Source organism: Calypte anna, chromosome W, assembly GCF_003957555.1.
Source record: "Calypte anna isolate BGI_N300 chromosome W, bCalAnn1_v1.p, whole genome shotgun sequence".
Taxonomy (NCBI): domain Eukaryota; kingdom Metazoa; phylum Chordata; class Aves; order Apodiformes; family Trochilidae; genus Calypte; species Calypte anna.
This window is the reverse complement of record NC_044276.1, coordinates 12,944,222-12,964,741: the sequence shown is the minus strand read 5'-3', so window position 1 is coordinate 12,964,741 and position 20,520 is coordinate 12,944,222. Positions and strand designations below refer to the sequence as shown.

Here is a 20,520-nt window from a genome sequence, read left to right as displayed (position 1 = left end):
CAGTCCTTGGAACACGCCCATCTTCATAGTTCCAAAAAAGACAGGAAAATGGCGATTACTGCACGACTTGCGCAAGGTCAACAACCAGACGTGGCCAATGGGCGCCCTCCAACCCGGGCTGCCACTACTCACAATGTTACCTAGAGGCTGGCACCTTCTGGTTATTGACCTTAAGGATTGTTTCTTCACCGTTCCCCTACATCCTGAAGACACAGCTCGCTGCGCATTCACCATCCCATCGATCAACAAAAGCAAACCTGGGAAGCTATACGAATGGGTAGTGTTGCCCCAAGGGATGAGAAATTCCCCAACGATATGCCAAGTGTATGTGGCATGGGCACTCTCGCCGATCCGAAAAGAAATGCCGGACACGCTAATCTACCACTATATGGATGACATACTACTTTGCCAGGAAGCCCCGTTCCCCGACAACTTTAGTCAAATATTGACCGACCGACTAAAGACAAAAGGATTAATAGTAGCTCCTGAGAAAGTGCAAATACAATTGCCCTGGAGCTACTTAGGGTGGCAAGTCACTCATGCCATGGTGAGACTGCAAAAACTGGAAGTGATAAGGTCGATTAAAACACTGAATGATGCCCAAAAGCTAGTGGGTGAGCTTCAATGGGTTTGACCCATTATAGGTCTCACCAACGCGGACATCCACCCCTTTTTGTCTCTATTACGGGGCACACAACCAGGTGCGTGTCCTGGTTTGGGCCAGGATAAAGGTGATTTTCTGTCTTGTACTTTTGCTTTTAGCTAAGTCTCTTGTAAGTAGTTGCACTTGCTGATATTAACAGCAAGTTTCTCAGACAGTATGTGCTTCTAGAACTGATAACACTTGATGTTTATAGTTACTGCTAGAGACTAGTATGCAGAGCCAAGGACACTGCTCAGCTCTGAGGAAACCTTTTACCCTCCAGAAGGAGTAAAGAGGTCTCACCTGCAGCCCTCCTTTGGGGAGGAACGGACAAGATAGATGCCAGAATTGACCAAACAGAGTATTCCATCCCATACACGTCATACTCAGTATAAATTTGAGGCATCACGAGGGCCAAGCCAGATTTCGGGATTTCCTTATTTCCTGCTTCCCTTCCTTCACCCGGCATCCTGGAAGGATTCTGTGCGTTCGTCTGCCTGTGGTCCTGATCCGTGCCAGCCCATATCTGTGTGTTCCTGCCTCCAGTTCCCGACTGCTGCCGACTCCAGGAGTCCAGCCTGGTCTTTCCCAGGGCTGCCCTGCAGCCTCGGTGGTGACGTGAGAGTTATTGGGGGAAAAGGGGGGAAGGAACGTGAGATCAATTTTTCTGTATATTTGTATATATTTAGTAATTTTTCCTATTTATCATTAATGTTTCATGAAAGTTGTGTGGTTTAGTTTCCAACCCATAAGTCTCTCTCCCTTATTCTCTCTCCTTTCTTTATCAAGGAAGAGAGATTAATAGAGAGCGTCTGTTATTCGGTTTAATTGCCGGGCCAGTGTTAAACCGTGACATTGCGTTAGTGGACTGGACCGATAACCATACCAATGTGTTAAAACAGGTTGTCCACAAACTGGCAACTGGCTTTGCAGATCGTCGAGATGCCACCAAAGCCATTGGAGTCTGGGTATGCAATCACCCGTCATTCCCATTCGCACTGCTGTTGCAGGATTTTAATTGGAAAGGGAAAATGGGGAACACCACCATGACAACCGTGACCAAAAGCACAATCAGAGCTCTCAAAAATCAGATTCGATAGCCATCTTGGAATGGTTATTTCCACCACACTCGGCCCAGAAAGGCATCTGGCAACAAACCGAAATAACGGCATTCCTGATACGAAAGGGACGACAGCGTTGCCTTGAGGTAGATGGTCGAGAGCCAGGATGGATCAGCATCCCTATCAAAACAATTGATTTTGATTGGTTGCTGCAACGCTCTACACCACTACAACTCGCCTTGTTCGAATACTCTGGGGAAATCCGTCATGGAGGCCCAAAACACAAGCGCCTACAGGCCATCAGCCAGTTCCATTGGATAGAAGGACCAATTGTTTCAGAGCGTTCAGTGCCTAGTATCACAGTGTTCACTGATGCTGGAAAAAGGTCGAAAACGGCCGCCTGCGTATGGCAGGATAAGGGACAGTGGAAACAACATTTGATTCCGGGCACCGACAAAGACAACCTGCAGACTCTGGAACTACTGGCTATCATTTGGGCCTTAACACAATGGCGACGTGTCCCACTTAACATCGTCTCTGACTCACAATATGCAGTAGGAGTGGCGAACCGTATCAAGGATGCTCTTGTCAAGCCAGTACAAAACCAGTGGCTATTAGAGCTCTTTCTTACATTACAGCGTGTGCTGAAAATTCGCATACAACCGTGCTGCATCTTGCACATCCATAGCCATAAAACGTCCTTGGGCCTAGGAGAAGGAAATGCAAGGGCTGACTCCCTGCTCATCCTGGGAATGCAGGGTCCTGTAAGTCAGTTTGCGAAGGCTCAAAACAGCCATTCCTTATTCCACCAAAACGCCAGGGCGTTGAAGCACATGTTTGCAATTCCATGGGAAGATGCAAAAGGGATTGTTAAAGCATGCCCTCAGTGTGCACAATTTGGCCCTGCCCTAGGAGTGGGAGTCAGTCCACGCAGGCTGCAGGCAGGAGAGATCTGGCAGATGGATGTCACCCACGTTCCAGAATTCGGACGACTCAAATACGTCCATGTAACGATAGACACCTTTTCGGGCATGCTTTGGGCGACAGCTCAGACAGGGGAGAAGGCTTTACGTGTGGTCCGTTACCTGACCAATTGCTTTGCTGTTATGGGAGTCCCTCAAGTAGTAAAACCCAACAATGTGCCTGCTTATACAGGCGGAAAAGTCAAGCAGTTTCTTGCTACTTGGGGAGTAAAACACATTACAGGAATCCCTCATTCGTCTACAGGCCAGGCGATAGTGGAAAGAGCTAATCACACCCTGAAGACACATCTACAAAAACAAAAAGACAGCAAAGACATGGACCCACAGATGCGGCTCAGCAAAGTGTTTTTTACACTGAATTTTCTTAGTCTAAGCCATGATTCCCAGCAACCCCCTGTGTTACTCCATTACTCGTCCCAGAAAATCAACCGCGTGCCGGATGTCCAGATTAACTACAAGGATCCATCTACAGGTCAGTGGGTAGGGCCCAAGCCGCTACTGTTTACTGGAAGAGGTTATAGCTGTGTCTCCACAGACTCCGGACCTCTTTGGGTACCCAGTAAATGGACACGCCCTGCCACCACCAGACCTCTAACGGACAACGGTGCATCATCCAGCACCTCAAACTGAACAACCTTGCCAAATTTGGGGGGGAAATGTAGTGAAATGAGGCAACCAGGTGCCACTAATTGCCAGGTAGTGGGCGTGAGCTTGTGTCAAGCCCACCTGTGCCTGATTAGGGTGGGCCCCCACTGCGCATGAGCAGGACCAGGGGGCCAATAAAAGGTGAGGCCTAAGGCACAGGCCCAGCTCAGTCCTGAGCTAGGCAGCAGAGAGGTCAGTCGCTCTTGGAGCAACAGCAACGATCCGGGCTAGTCAACTCTGAGAGCCATAGGCTTAGAGCATTAGTCGTGAGTCTCTGCTGGATCACCTGGTTGGACCTTGAAGCGCCGTTCCCTAAAAGAGGTTCATCTTGCTACAAAAGGTGAATGACAACTGTGTATTTCTAAATTGCGAGCTATTTGAACCAAAGGTGTGTTTTGGTAAAGCTGGCTTTTCCCAGGTCAAAAGGATTAGTGTTGAGTCAAAATAGGCAATTCCTCACTGCAATGTGACAGCTCTAATATTCATTCCCTTGTGAATTTAATTTCAAATTGTAGTCACACTATGATTGGTCTTCCATCTATCTTCTGAGAGAAAAAATTGCATATTAATTAGTGATATTTTATCACTGTGCTATGAGGAGCTTAATATTGGAAAGACATGGGTCACAGTCAAGGTATCCAAATCAGAACTTTACTTTTTGTTTAGCTTAGGGGAAGATGTGTCAGCCTTCTGAGATCCATTATGGAAAGGTATTTAGTGCCTGGGGAAAGGGAGACAGAAAAAAGTGAACTGTGTTTGTGTTTACATAATCTTTTTTTCTAACATTCTCTGGATCATTGTTTTTTGTTTTGTTTTTTGTTTTCAATTAATGAGACATTTGTTTATATTGTGGATGGCATTGTTGACATCATTAAATCTAGTCAAACAGGTAAACTTACTTGAGAATGCCAGGATTGTATTTTGGGAAACTTCTTTTTAGTATAGACTGTTGCGAACAGCAGTTTCCAGGCTGAAGCAACTAGAAAGGGGTTTAGATACGTTCCCCACAACGTAATTGCAAGCAGTTGCACTTCATTTTTTCCATAAGCCTTATCAGTAGTAAGGTACAAGTGCAATCAGCAGTTTCCCCATATAGGAGCCATTAGGCAGAAAATAGAGAATCTCTTGTTTGAGGCCAGTGTAAGCTTTTATGTTGGTGGTTACATTTAAGGGCCAGCTCATGAGGGCTTCCACTGAGCAGCATCAGAGTGAAACAAGAAGAATATCCTCTAGGCTCCTTCCAGTTGGTATGTGGTAAAACTTGGGCACAAGTGAACATTTTCCTTAGACTTCTCAGTGCTACGATCAGGACAGGAACCAGTGAATTGAGAGAACCAGAATGGAACAGGTGTCAGGGGAGGAGGAAGGTGCTTCAGGAAAAGGAGGAGGAAGAAATATGAATACAGGCAAACACACAGACACTTGGGGGGGATCACACACGTACACACAAAAATTTGAAACCCCAAATAGGCTGAAGACTGTAAGGTTGTTATACTTCCTTCTCCCAGATAGTAGCCATTGTAGCACTACAGGAGCTAAGCCTGAGGCTCTTTCTGTTCCTTGCTCTTCTCAGGGTAGAGGTTTTTTCTCTCCTCTTTCTGCAGGGAACCAGGCATCTGTGAAAGATGGGCAAGATGTGCACACAGCTTGCCCCTGAAGTCATTGTTAGCAGGGTGCAGTTTATCTTTTTTAAGTGGTTTGTGTGAGTTTATTAGAAATACACTTGTCCTTGTGTCCACTTGCATAAAACTAGCGTGGATTTCTGAGACAATTGCTGCTAACTATGTAATTATGCTTGACATAGTTTCCTTCTCTAAACCAAAAAAGCTTTCAAAGGTTTTTGGTACTTTGGCATATCTCTTCCCTTTCCTGCCTCTTAGATATTCTGCGTGTATAGTGGACCTTCTGAAGAAAGCAAGGGAATTCCTTTGCTTCTAGGGGTGTTTCTGAGATGAAGAAAAAGCCGTTCATTTTGGAGGGGCATGATATAATTAGTAGTGTGCATTCTGCCTTGTTGGATGATTGAAATAGTTACCACATGTGGTTAAGATATTCCACTTTGCTGAAAATGAAGTCTGAAAACACTGGGAATCTGTTTACAAAGTAATAAACTGTGGGGGTTTTTTTAGGTACTGAGAGGTACAGTGTCTCCTTAGTGACCTAAAGTAATACTTGTTTTTTAAAATAAATAAGTACGCCCAAGATAACTATTCTACAAGGCTTTCCAGTATGCCCCATCTTCTGTTTTATTTTGTATATTGCAAGAAACATAGTACTTTTGTCTTGGGCAGTGCTGAATATATTGATGCTTAATAATATGAACCAGTTGTAATGCCATTCAGAGGGACTTGAACAAGCTAGAGAAGTGGACCCATGTGAACCTCATGAAGTTCAATAAAGCCAAGTGCAAAATCATGCACCTGAGTCAGGGTATAGATACAGGCTAGAGGTTGAAGAGATTGAGAGCAGCCCTGCAGACAAAGACTTGGGGGTACTGGTGGATTAAAAACATGAGCTGCCAATGTGCACTTGTGGCCCAGAAAGTCAACTGGATCCTGGGCTGCATGAAAAGAAGCGTGGCCAGTAAGTTGAGGGAGATTCTGGCACTCCACTATGGTGAGACCCCAGCTGGAGTACTGTGTCCAGCTCTTGAGTCCTCAGTACAGGAAAGGACAGGGTCCTGAAAAGGGCCACTAAAATGATCAGAGGGCTAGAGTACCTCTCCTATGAAGACAGGATGAGAGAGTTGGGGTGGTTCAGCCTGGAGAAGAGAAGGCTCTGGGGAGACCTTATTGTGGCATTCAAATACTTTAAGGGGCCCTACAAGAAAGATGGCAACAGACTTTTTAGCAGGGCCTGTAGTGATAGGAAAAGGGATAATGGTTTTAAAATGAAAGAGGGTAGATTCAGACTAGATAAAAAGAAGATATTTTTTATGATGAGGGTGGTGAAACACTAGAACAGGTTTCCAGAGAGCTGGTAAATGCCCCATCAATGGAAACGTTCAAAGTCAGGTGGGATGGGGCTCTGAGCAACCTGACCTAGTTGAAGATATCCCTGGTCATTGCAGAGGGGTTGGACTAGATGGAATTTAAAGGTCCCTTCCAACTCAACCCATTCTATGATATAATTTGATTCTGTTTGGGGAGTGAAGTGTGTTGAAAAGTGTATCTAAAGAATGCCATATAATTTGATTTTAAAGGAAGTTTTTAACAACAGTATTGGCTTTATTCACTCCCATGGCAAGTTTTAGACACTTATAAAAAAATTAAAAATCCAACCAAAACACAACCAAAAAACACCGAAACCAAAACCCACAAACAAAAGCCCAACAAAACAGCATCCTCTACTGTATGTGACTACTATGTAGTGATAATCTGCGTTAGTGTAGTGTCTCTCTGGTGTTCTGCACTGTACCATATCATATTTTGTTGTGGTTTTCAGATTTCTTTGATATTACTTCCCCATTCCATGTCAGCCTGAATAGGAGCGGACTTGCAACCTGAAGGATGAAGCTCTGTTTCCACTGGCTCCTGTTCTGTGGCATACTGACATACTGAGTTACTTTAGGAATGAATGTAATGTGATGGCCTGTGCTCTGGGTATTAATTTTGTATTCTTAGTTAGCAAAGAATACTTAAATATAAGGATTCTATTATCTTGGAAGAACCAGATACATTCTTATTGTTTTTTTTTTTTTAGCCTGTCATAAAGACTGCATAGTTTAAGCATATTCTTTGTATTGCTTATAGTATGTAAGGCATGTTCTTAATGAGAAAATGAACTATTGCTAAACAGTACTTTCAGATGTCTGTATGCACCTGTCAAATTTCATGCTAATGAAAAGACAGCTGTTTTAGAGAAAAACTTAATTTTAAAATGAAAAACATTTAAAAATTGTTGCTGGAGACCCTGATGTATTTAAGCATATAGCGATGTATTTAAGCTCTATAGTGTCAGGGAGCAGGTTCTAAAGTGATGGTATATGTGAAATGTCAGTATAAATTAGCTTTCCCTTTGAGCTCTGTAAACAGAAAATGTAAACCAAAATTTTTAGTGTAACCAAATTACTAAAGTGGTAGCAATAAAAATATCTTATTCCTATTAGACTGCATGAAATGAACATTTACTGGATCTCTGAGGTCCAAATGTATTTGGGAATGAGTTATATGATCAACAGTACTTCTACTGGGTTTTGAGTGTGGATGTATATGTTTACAAAATACATGTCTTACTAATGCACTTGTTTGGTTCCTGTCATATGAAGCTAGAAGATACATAGTTCTTGTTTGTAGAAAACATTTGCTTCTGGTACAAAAATTAGAAGAAAATCTTGGGTAGTTTCCTGCTGTAACTTTATGTGAATGCTTGCTTGCTTTTGACTGATGTTCCTGTCTGATGGGCCATACATCATGAACTATGTATTTTCTAATACAAAAGACCCACTTAATGCCTTTTAATTGAGAAGGTTGGTTTGATATGGTCTTTCACAGAATCATCAGAGTTGGAAGGGACCTCTGGAGATGATCTACTCCAACCCCCTGCTATAGCAGGATTGCCTAGAGCACGTTACACAGGACTGCATCCAGAAGGATTTTGAATGTCTCCAGAGAAGGAGACTCCACAACCTCTCTGGGCAGCCTGTTCCAGTGCTTTGTCACCCTCTCACTAAAGAAGTTTTTTCTTATATTTAGATGGAACTTCCTATTTTCCAGCTTGTGCTTGTCCTGTCACTGGGCACCACTGAAGAATCTGGCTTCATCCTCCTTACAACCACCTTTTAGATATTTATAGACATTGATAAGGTCTTCTCTCAGTCTTCTCCTCTCCAGGCTAAACAGCCCCAGCTCTCTCAACCTTTCCTTGTAAGAGAGATGCTCCAGTCCCCCAATCATCTTTGTTGCCATCCACTGGACTCCCTCTAGCAATTCCCTGTCTCTCTTGAACTGTGTAGCCCAGAATTGAACACAGTATTCCAGATGTGGCCTCACCAGGGCAAAATAGAAGGGGAGGATGACATCCCTTGACCTACTGGCCACACTCTTTCAACTGCTTCAAAGGGGCCACACCAGCTCCAAGACTGTATCAGAAATTCATCCTACCTGGTGTTAGGCATAGCTGGGAAGCAAGCAGCATAGCCTTCAAGAGGAGAAAAAGTGTTACAGTACAAAAGTTTGCAGTTAGTCACTGACTGCTGCATTTTTAATAGAAAACATAATTTAGCATTATTTTTTTTTTAATCAGGTGCTCTGTGGATGTGTATAGTCTTAAATCCCCACTGCAAGTTGGAGCAGAAGGACAGTTGGCTAAAACATCTGAAAAAATGGAACAGTGTGGATGTTTGTCCCTGGGAAGATGGAAATCATGGAAACGAGCTGCCCAACTTAACCAATGCTTTGCCTCAGGGTGCAAATGCTAACCAAGGTGAGCCTAAATATATACACTGACTGCAACAAATAATATAGCTTCTATCTTATATACTCTATCCTTGCAGAATTCATCACTCTTTCCTGGGACAAGTAACTTTCTTGTTGAATATTGACCAGCCAAATTTATTTTCACTAATACTATTTTTGCAGAAAATATAAATAGTGGGGTGTTTGTGCTGGGGCTGCAATGTTTTCAAAGCAAGTACTTGTGTTCACTTATGCCTTCTAACTTTTCACTTGGTCCTTCTAAATACTTGTTGCATGACAATTGGATGTCCCGGAAATACGTAATGTAAAAGCCTGTTGTTTCTTTGCTTGAGTATAATATTATATCCCTTCTGGTGCTGGAGGTTTTTATTTTGTTTGCAGTTACAAAGCTTTTGAAACTTACTGAAAGCAAATCTGTTGTAACCGCATTAAACTTTGTGTGAGAAACTATCTGTAGGATGTGCTCTGTGATGTGCAGTCTGCACTGATGGGGGTGTGTGCAGAGGCAGCACTGCCTTCTTGGAGGAGGTGTCTCTTTTTACTAAATATGATGCTTTCTACTAAAAAATGTGATTATCAGATCTGACAGAAGCCTTCTCCACTCATCTTCAAGCAAAGATTGCAACTTTGCTAATAACTGAAGAAGATGTAGAATATTTAGCTGCAAAAAAAAAAAAAAAACAAAACACCTCATAATCCTAAGAACCTTCAGTATTTTGATGCATATTTCATATAATGATTATAAAGTTAAAATTAAATGCTTGTGGGAGGTGGCAGGTTTGGGCTTAGATTGTTTTTTCCTTGTTTCTTTTTCTTGGAAGATTACCTCTGAAGGAAATAGACTTGGTTCATTTTTAAATCTCACAGCTAGCTGGGAACGGAAGTTAATTCAACATATAACTTCCTACAGAGGTATTTTACTTTCTGGATCTCATGATGTTTGGCTCAACCTGGGTAGGCTAGTGGCAGTTCTGACGTGGCATTTCAACATTCATAGACATGGTGCCATGTCAACAGAGTGCTTTTGCCATAGGAAGATGTCGAGTAAGGATTATGTCAGTCCCATGGCCTCACTAGCTTGCTTTTTTGCAGTATTTCTATATGTTTATGAAAAACAAATTATACAAGTGCTCAAAATTAATCTCACTTCTCAAAGACGACAACTAAAAATCTTCCATGCAATGTTTATCTTTCCCTCATCCTAGTAGCTCTGTGTCAGGGGGAAAGAAGTTAGGGTTGCTTGAGTAGCTATGTGCCATATACTTTCTAGTTTGTTTTTAGGAGAGTTTTTTATGTGGTGTTTAATGTCTTTCATCTCCAGCAGTTCCCTTTGCAAAGCCCTATTTAGCATCAGCCAAGATGGTTTGAAGATCTCTCTTTCTGAATGCAAAGTGAATGGCACACACTTTGTCTGAGTTTTTGGGTAATAGAATGTGAAATGTCATCTGCAGACGGGGGCAAGGCAGGCTGCTGTTAGTTGGGGGTTGGTGAACAGGCAGAAGACAAGAATACAGTGAATGACTGATTCACATATGCTGATGCAGCTTTCTGAACTTGTGAAAATGACAGATTCATCGAATAGGCCGCATCGGACGGTGTTCACTCGAGCCATAGAGGCGTGTGATCTGCACTGGCAGGACAGCCACTTACAGCACATTATCAGCAGTTACCTATACACAGATTACTGTTACCATGACAACACTGAAAATTCACTCTTTGACTCTCATGGGTGGCCCCTCTGGCATGGTAAGTGTCTAAACTGGTAAGACATTTTCCATTACTTGTTGCTTTGTTCAGTTTCTATGGCATTATTTTGGGGGGATTGTGGGGAGATGAATGAAAAGCCTGGCATAAAGAACAGAGGCTCCCTTGAAATGCTGGCTCAGAAGTTGTCCTTTAAATCTCTCTCTAGCATAGTTTTAAAAACAAAACAAAGAAAACAAACAAAAAAGCCCTTTTGAGTAACCTAGCAAAACAGGCCATTGCAGACATGTAAGCATTGCTATTCCTCAATTATTTTCTCCATTTTAGAGCATGTTCCTACAGCCTGTGCGAGGGTGGATGCATTACGATCTCACGGATACCCACAGGAAGCTCTGAGGCTAGCAATAGCTATTGTTAATACACTAAGAAGGCAGCAACAGAAACAGCTGGAAATGTTCCAGTCTCAGAAGAAAGGTAAATGTGGGGAAGAGAGAAGGGCAAAGGATATGACAAGGTGACTGGAACTTTGCATGAGAAAACTGCTTTTGAAACTAAACAAAAGAGGTGACTTCAGCTCTTTGGTCCAAATGATAGCAGTAATGTCACATTCTGGGTGTTGAAAGGTTTTTTTAAGCTGGGTTGTGAGCTCTGCAGGGCAAGGGCTTTGTTCTGCCTTCTGCAATATGTCTGACATGATGGGGCCTTTATCTCAATCAGGGTTTTTGGTTACACAGTGTAAATATTCATCCTGTGCAATTTATAGGCTTTTAAATAGAGCTTTGCATTTGGCACATCAGGTATTTAAAATATTTTTTTCCTTTGATGTGTAATCTAGCAGAGCTATATACTTCTGAAGTGGAAACCTAAAGCTGACATTGAGGGAACCAACAAGGCAAATTCTGCACTAAAGAAATTCATCAAATTTGGCATTTTGTTCCAAAAGTCTCTTATGATGCTTAGAACTTTAGTGGACTCGCATCACTGGAAATGAGATTTTTGAAACACTGGCTTTATAAAATGTTCTGTGGTGTTCCTTTGAGTACTCCTATTTTTGAAGGAACTTTCTACCAAAAATAAACCTGCTACTAAACTTTATCCTAAGTTCAAAGATGTAGTGGAAGAAGAAAGGGATGGTTTTGTGGTCAAAGAATGCAAATGGAAAAACTGGAATTATGTTCTCAGCTACTACAACAGCTTTCATTCAAATTTTATTTTAAATATTTGTTGCTACTCTTAACTATGTGTATCCTCATGCACTGTAGGCAAAAGTACCAGTGTGAAGTCATGTGTGTAAAGTTTTCAAGTGTATATGCAGTTGTTTTCACAGAAATGATAATTTAGAAATTGAATTGAAGGTATACACTGGACTGAAAAAAACAATAAAACTAGCTGGCAGTTTCTGTTTGCCTCCATTTCTGTTTCATGGTACCCAAGGAAGGAGTTTTGAGCACTATTGTGAATCCTATATTTGAACAAAACCTAAAAGCACTTTGTATTATTACTTAGGAGAAATTTTCTGAGTATTTTTATCGTGTAATATATCTCTCCTTAACATGGTCCCTTAAAACCTTTGTACGTTTTTCATCTTCTCAGACTGTGAAGGTAAAAAGAGAGGGGACTATGTCTATGTGCGTATATGTACATCCCACTGACAGGTGTGAAGGGTCTGCTGCAAATGTGCTGGTTGTAGTACTGTTCCTTTTCATTCCCAGTTGCTAATGCAATATCTAGATATTCAGTATTTCTGTTAAGTTCCTTTCCCTGTGAGCAGTTTCTATATCTGTCAACTAATATTATACTATCATAAAAAAATGGAGTGTATGAAACCCCAAAACAAGGAAGTTTCTAATTTCTGTGTTGTTACCAGTTTGGAATTTTTTTTCTTTTTACATTTGGTATTTTTAAAATATTCTTTTAATACTGCAAAATATGCTAGTCTTCTCTATAATAAGATTAATTCTGCAGCTACACCCCATCACTAGGTTTCAGTTTAGCAACCACAACACGCTTCTACTTAGCTGTTTTGGGCTTGTGCAGCAGGTCTTTGGTAGCGGGGGGGGGGGGGGGGGGGGGAGCGGGGAGCACAGGTGTGCCTCCTATGAGAAGCTGCTGGAAGCTCCCCCAGCTCTAATTCTGGCCCTGCCTCTGGCCAAGGCTGAGCAGATATGGGAAGCTGGATAACATATTCAAGAAGGGGGAAAAAGACCTGCAGAGGAGAGGAGATGAGAGAAATGCCGGAGGAGAGATACAAAGGTCCAGAGATACAAAGGTCTGTGAGGAAGGAGGGGGAAGAGATGCCCAAGCAGAGATTCCCCCACAGTCCATGGCAAGGCAGCAGGTTGTCCCCATGCAGCCTATGGAGGAAAAGGGTGGAGTAGTCCATGAAGGACCACAGTGAGGCAGATGTGGATCTGCAGACATGGAGGACCCTGTGCAAGGGGAGATGACTGTGTCTGAAGCAGGCTGTGACTCTGTAGGAAGCCCACACTGGAAGAGTCTGTTCCTGAGAGACTGCACCTTGTGGGAGGGACTCATGTCAGAGGAATTCATGAAAGACTCTCTCATGGGAGGGACCCTGAACTGGAGTGGGGGGGAAAGCTGTGAGGAGTCCTCCCTCTGAGGAGAAAGGAGCAGCAGAAACAATACATGGTGAACTGATATTAAACCCCCACTCCCCATCTTCCTGTGCCACTGAGAAGGAAGCAGGAGAGAAGTACTTTGGGCCTGGGAAGAAGGGAAGGGGTGTGTGGAAGGTATTTAAGATCTGGTCATGTTTTCTCTTTCTCCTGATAGATTAAATTTTATTTTCTCCCCAAGTTCAGTCTGTCTGTTTTGCCTGTGACCATAACCAGAGAGTGAAAATCTCCCAATCCTTGTCATGATTCAGGAGCCTCTAGGTGGATTTCCTCCTCTCTATCCCACAGTGGGGTAATGAGTGAGCGAAGACCTGGTTGTTACTGGCTGGGCCTAAACCGCAACATTAGCTTTCATTCATGTGACTGATCTCATGTCCATAGAACCACTTGCATGATTTAAAGTTAAATGCCTATATGACTGGAGGACTGAAGCCTCCCTTTGTTTGGCATGACACAAGTGAAGCTTGTAAGTAGACACAATAGATTAAATGAGTCATTAAGAAGTCACTGATATTAATCCTTTTTGGTAATATTACATGCTTCTATCTGTCATCTTCAGCACATGTTGTTATTTGTTAGCAAGAATTATTTACTTGTTTGTTTTTCATATTTTGATTATTTCTATTAAAAAGACACCCTTCTGAATACTCAGTTCAATAGCATAACTGTATTTCACTTTGCAGACCCACACGTTTTAAAAGGCAAGAAGCGAGCTTTTAAAGCTTTGTGATAATACATATGATTACTCAGAAAGATGACACTGTGAACAAGAGAGCATAGGCAGGTATCATCATCATCGTCGTCATGGCTTGGCTTCGCGAACAAAGATTTAAGAAAGGCTCTACCCATGCTTGCTGCAAGCACGCTGATGGCTGATAAGGCCAATGTGGGATAAGCAAGTCTGGTTGCAAAAGGCACAGCAGAAAGTCTCTTGTGATGGTACATTCAAGGCACGGTTCTTTCTGTGCTGTCTTTTCACCTTGAGACTGATTCTACATGTGTTCTCAAAGGAGGCAGCAGTGTTATGTATGGTGTGTCTCCATGCCTCCTGACTGGAGGACAGAGTGGACCACTGATGGTAGTCAATATGGCCAAAGCTGAGAGATTGTTTCAGGGAGTTCTTGTATCTCCTCTTTGGGGCTCCTGTTGCAGCAGCCGGTGTCAAGTTCACCATACAGCACAATCTTAGGGAGGTGGTGATCCTCCATCCTGGAGACATGCCCTGCCCAGCACAGCTGTGTCCTCAGTAGCATGGCCTCAATACTGGTGACCCCAGCCTGTTCAAGGACAGTAACATTGGTCACATAGTCATTCCAGTGGATGTTTAGGATTGTACAGAGGCAGCACTGATGGAAGCATTCAAGGAGTTGCAGGTGGGGGCGGCGGTAGATGACCCGTGATGCAGACCCATATAAAAGAGTAGACAGTACAATGGCTCTGTAGACACTAATCTTTGTACTTTTCTTCAGGTGTTTATTACTCCAGACTCTCTTATGAAGGCTTCTGAATGCTCTATATGCCTTTGCTAATCTGTTGTCTATCTTTGTCAATCTTGGCATCTGAGGAAATAATGCATCCCACATAGCTGAACTGCTGGACTGTCTTAAGCTCTGATTTGCCTATGGTGATGTGGGGATGATGGAAGTCTTCCTGTGGTGCAGGCTGGTAGAGAACTTGTCTTCAAGGTGACTTCCAGACCAAGAAGGTTTGCAGCCTCTGCAAAGCAGGATGTTATGCGCTGCAGAGCTGCTTCTGTGTGAGCAACAAGGGCGGCATTGTCAGCAAAAAGCAACTCTGGGACATGGTGATTTAGGGTCTTGGTGTGAACCTTCAGTCGCCTTAGGTTGAATAGCCTCCCATCGGTACAATATCTGATGCAAACGCCATTTTCTTCATCGAGGTCTGCTGTGACCCTTTGGAGCATCATGCTGAAGAAGATTGTGAATAGAGTGGGTGCAAGAACGCAGCCTTGTTTCACATCACTGATTATTGGGAAGGGTTCAGAGAGTGCATCACCATATCTGACTTGGCCCCGCTGATCCTCATGTAGCAGGATGATCATTTTGAGGAACTTCGGGGGGCATCCCAATCGTTCCAAGATTTGCCACAGGCCCTTTCTACTCAGAGTGTCAAAAGCTTTAGTGAGGTCAATGAATGTCACATAAAGACCTTTGTTCTGTTCCCTACACTTCTCTTGCAGTTGTCTGAGAACAAATGCCATGTCTGTGGTACTCCTATTTGCTCTGAAACCACATTGGCTTTCAGGTAGAACTTCCTCTGCTATAGCAGGTACTAATCTGTTCAAAAGTATTCTTGCAAGCATTTTTCTAGCAATGGAGAACAGAGCTATACCTCGATAATTGGAACATTTTGACTTTTCTCCTTTCTTCTCGTACAGGGTGATGTTAGTGTGTAATAGCGCCCATAATGGCTTGTGTACAGTTTTTAAATGGTCACCCATAATGCGTCCAATCTCTCATAGTTGTCATGTATTTGTGTCTAGGATAAAAAAGTTGGTAGTTGGAGTCCAAGTCTTTTAACATATTCATAAAGGGCAATGAATTCACCCTGAAAGATACTATTTTCTTCTTCTAAGGCATAAGCTACTAGAAATACTTGGAATTCTGTACTGAGAGCACTTTAACCAGTTTTACTTGTATAATTGTTTTGAAGGGCTAACATGCACTCTTTTTCCCCTCCCTCCATCTTTTCTTTCCCAGAACTTCTCCACAAAGGAGTAACCTCCATAACAAATCTTGAAGGTTGGGTGGGACACCCTTTGGATCCAATTGGCACCCTATTCAGTTGCCTGATGGAAGCCTGCAGGGTGGATGATGAGAGCTTCCATGGATTCTCAGACTTCACAGGTAAGGCCATGCAAATAGAGCAATCTTCTCTAAGTCCTTAGTAACTGGAGGCATTTTTCTATCTTGCCTATTAACTTTGAAGCCGGTGTCTTCATAGTATAAGAACTCTTATTTGCATTCCTTAAGAAAACGCAAGGAAAAGAAGAATGTTTGAAGTAAAACTTATAATAAAGTTACATGAAAGCACTTCAAAAATTATCAGTTTTTTCATTCTTGAAGACAAGTCCATATTTCACGCTTGAAATAAAACTGAATAAGACTTTATGGCAGCAACTTTTTCCGCATATGTTGCTCTGTCCTCTTTTTGAGAAATTACAGGAAATCACAGAATTGTTGAGGTTGAAAGGCTCTTCATCTAGTCTACCTGCTCTGTTCAGAGTAGGGTCACTTAGAGCAGGTTGCCCAGGACTGTGTCTAGTTGAGTTTTGAACAACCCCAAGAATCAACACCATACAACCTCTCTGAGCAACCTTTTGCAGTGTTTGACCATCCTCACAGTAAAAAAAAAAAAAAAAAGTGTTTTCCTATGCTCAAATAGAATTTCATGTATTTCAGTTTGTGCCCATTGCCTCTTGTCTTGTCACAGGGATACCACTGAGAAGAGTCTGGTTCTGTCTTTTTTACATTCTCCCATCAGATAGTTATACATTTTGGTAAGATCCTCCTGAGCCTTTTCTTTTCCAGACTAAATAAGCCCAGCTGTCTCAGTTTCTTGTATAGGAGATTCTCCAGTCCTTTAGTCATCTTTGTGACCCCTCACTGAATCTGCTCCAGTGTGTCCACGGAAAGCCCAGTACTAGACATGGCACTCCAAGTGTGGGCTCACCAGTGCTCAAAAGAGGGGAAGGATCACCTCCCTCACTCTGCTGGCAATGCTCCTCCTATACAGTCCAGGATATTATTTGACTTCTTAGCTACAAGCAGACATAATACTTGAAATTGATGTCAAAACACTTATAAATGTATAACATACATTATCTATAAAGGTTATGAATTGGAAAATAGTGTTGCAGTACTGATACATGATTTAGGACATGAAGTGTGCACCCATTTTAACTTCACCATTTGCTTCCCAGGAGCTTAACCAATGTATTCCTTAGTCTCTTTCCACCTTTATCACCTTCTGCATGGTCAGAAACTCAATTCATTCCTCTATCTACAGCTTTTTAATATGCACATCCACAATCTTTTGGGGGCTTTGCCTCAAAACTAATTTTATTCAATTATATTTTCTCCAACAAACTCCTAATCCAATATCCACCAGTTCCAGAAGAATTTTAATTAAAGAAATCAGATTCTTTACAATTAGGAAAAAAACAAAACAACTCCATGAAATACAAGTAGGGTGTGTTGAAAAGTAAATCCCCCCTACACACATATGCAATCTACCAAATGCATTCTGCCTTCTCATTTGCTACAGCTGTCTCCTTACATCTGTACATTACAACTTTTTGTTCCCAAACTAGACTGTAAACTACTAGATATCAGAATAGCATTTTGTTACATTGCATATCTGTGAAGTGCCAAGTGAATCAGTAGTATACTTTAAAGCAATTTATGGCTTGGTCCATGTGGAATTCACAAGTATTCTTTACCAAAAGTGGCACTTCTAGCAATAATAAAAGTCAGAACTATGTTTATCAAATATAACCATGGCAAATGGAAAGCATGAAAAAAGCTCTAGTAAACAGAATGCTTTCAAGTTGTGGAGTGCACAAGTCTACTGCATTTGCACAATCCTAGTAGCTTCTACTGAAATCTATGCAGGTGTATACGCCTTCTCTTTCAACTTATACAACATCAAAGCTTTAAGGAGATATGGAAATGGATGGGAGGTATTTAAATAGTTCTTCAAATTTTTGCCTTATTAACATAAGCTGGAAAAACTGCCTTTCACCAAATTATTATGCAATTTAAAATGAAAATTTATTTTTACTTGAGTGGTTTTTTTAAAGCCTATTTGTTTTGTGTATTTCTGCCATGTGGAATTGGATAACTGGATCTTGAGATTGCACTAGTGTCTTCTTTTAACCCATATCCATGGCTAAACTATAGCAGCTACTCTATTAACCAATGACTCTTCCCCAGCCAAGAATGGGAATCAGGAAAAGGAGAGGAGACTTGTGGGTTGAAATGAAAACAGTCCTAATAAAATAGCAAAACTAATACTAATGCCAATGTAAATTATACAGGATTATACTGAGCCCAGTTCTCCCAAGAAGCAGGAATCCTAGGAATAAGAGCTTTCCCCATCTTCAGCAAACCTTCCCCTTTATAATGAACATGACATTCATGGTATGGGATACACCTGTGGGTCAGCTCCCAGCATTGACTGCCTACCATGGCTGGCCTATGATTCTATCTCAGCTAACCAGGACAGCTAGCAAGTTAAATTATTTTAAGAAATTAATACTGACAAAGGAAGCATTTGTAAATGGGGCATTATAGACAGATAATGGTTTAGAATGCTTTCCTGATGTGTTGTTCTTTGTGTCACCCTTTACAGAGAATGTGGGGCAATGCAAATCTCTGGAGTACCGGCACCTGCCTGCACACAAGTTCTTAGAAGAAGGGGAATCTTATCTAACACTGGCTGTCGAAGTAGCATTGATAGGGTTAGGACAGCAACGAATAATGCCTGATGGCTTGTATGCACAAGAGAAGGTTTGTCGAAATGAGGAGCAGCTCATTTTTAAGCTACAGGATATTGCATTGGATGATACTCTGGTGAAGATTTTTCGAAAACAAGTGGTCTTCCTATTAGAAGGTAGCTCAATGTAGATGCTGTTTCTTTAAATTCTCTTCATGTACACAAGTACCCTGAATTAGTATTCTAATTGAAACTGCGTTACATGTTTTTTGATGTGGAACTCCAGCAAAATTTTCTTTGCAGTCTCTTATGAAAATCAAACGTACTTCAGATATTGCATGACTGTAGAGATAAGACATCTTCTGACCTTTAAGCCTTTTATTTTTTGTTGCATTTTCTTTTTTAGATTTGTTTTTGTCATAATATCCTAATATTAATATAATTAATAATTGTAATTTATAATATTAATTATAATCACTAATTATAATTATATATTTTATTATACAATTATATAGCCTTAATTAATATAATTAATGATATATTTATATATAATTATATAATTGTATATATTGCATATTATATATTATATAATTATATATGATTAATTATATGTTAAATTTATAATTAATAATTAATATCTTGATTATACAACCCAGGCTCACAATTAAATAATATAGACATCAGTTATCATCAACAGTTCTTGGGTAGCAAGTTTCTAAATGTCACTTGTATCCTGAAAATGACTGGCAGCTTTGTACATGTAGGAAGATTTTTACCACTATTCCCAAGTGAAGAACTCAGAAAATTCACTTAAAATTTCCTGGACAGAAATACTACATTTTCTTTGTATCAACTGGGAAAATTACATGTCTCTGAAGTTTGTATCATACATAAAAATTAAAATATATGTTCCAATATTGAGGCTTAAGGCCTGTGATTAAATTTTTATTAAGACAAATAACTTGTGTTTGGAAATTAGCCAGCGTATTACAATAAAATTTGTACCAAAAAAGGTGCATGCTTTTGCCTTAGCTTTTAAAAAGGCTTAACATATAGCACTTAAGCCTCATGTTCGGAGAGTAGTCTTGTGGGTTCTAAGGTGGTCTTTCTAGGTTTTGGTTTTTCAAATGGAAGAAAAAACTTGAAAGGAACCAATTAGCTAAAGGCATGGTCCAAGTTTTGAGTGCTTGCTCAAGGGATGATGGGGAGTGTGATACTGCTCCAGGTAAGTTGTGAAGACTGCTACACAGCAGCCAGGTTTTGCTTTCTTTCTGTAAGACATTTGTCTTTGTTTTAAAACTACTTCTTTGTAGTGTGTATTATGTACCTACTATGTAGTACATCATATGTTGTCTAGGGTTCTCATCTCTTGAGTCACTATTATTGCCCAGATCCTTAAAGACTACCTACAGATGGCGCCATTTGAAACTGCAAAAAAAGCTGCACCTTAGGGAGAGTCTCCATTATGGTGTGATTGTAACTACTGCTTTATGGCCCTTGGACAAGAACAGTTGCTTGCTGGATCCAGCTATTAACCACCATGGAGAGATCCTATAGATTATAAAAATCAATTTGCTGCATTTATTTACTGGTATGAGTGCCAGTATGGTATGGAAAAGACAGGATTTCTCTCAAGTATTCTCTGATACTGCTAGTTTACTACTTTGATCACTGAAATTTTGTTTTTGTTTTCTTAGAGTAGTAAACAAGTGATCATAGCAGGAAATCTGCTAAAGTAACTACCTACGAAACAGCTGTTATGAGCAGTATGCAACAATGGTCTTGCATCTGTGTGCTGAGAAATCTGGCTTTTCTGCAATAGCTTCAGTTTACTACAGGTTGGGCAGAAACTGTCAGCTCACATAGAGGAAAACCTGCAGTGATTTGAGATCCTAATCATATAAATTGTGGTTTTATAGTGGAATCTGTAGTAGAAGATGAAGTAGTAACTTCTAGGACTGCTGGCTGCTATTT

At 41.2% G+C, this 20,520-nt stretch overlaps 1 protein-coding gene across 1 annotated transcript in view; it reads left to right on the top strand.

Annotated features, from left to right (window-relative positions):
• The window catches only part of LOC103538534 (zinc finger SWIM domain-containing protein 6), a 161,562-nt gene that overhangs the window by 96,588 nt on the left and 44,454 nt on the right, over positions 1–20,520 (top strand). Inside the window, exons 5-9 of the mRNA XM_030468330.1 lie at positions 8,577–8,756; positions 10,319–10,495; positions 10,781–10,927; positions 15,810–15,956; positions 18,463–18,723. Coding sequence (XP_030324190.1) covers positions 8,577–8,756; positions 10,319–10,495; positions 10,781–10,927; positions 15,810–15,956; positions 18,463–18,723 — 912 coding nt within the window. The remainder of the gene's footprint in view (positions 1–8,576; positions 8,757–10,318; positions 10,496–10,780; positions 10,928–15,809; positions 15,957–18,462; positions 18,724–20,520) is intronic.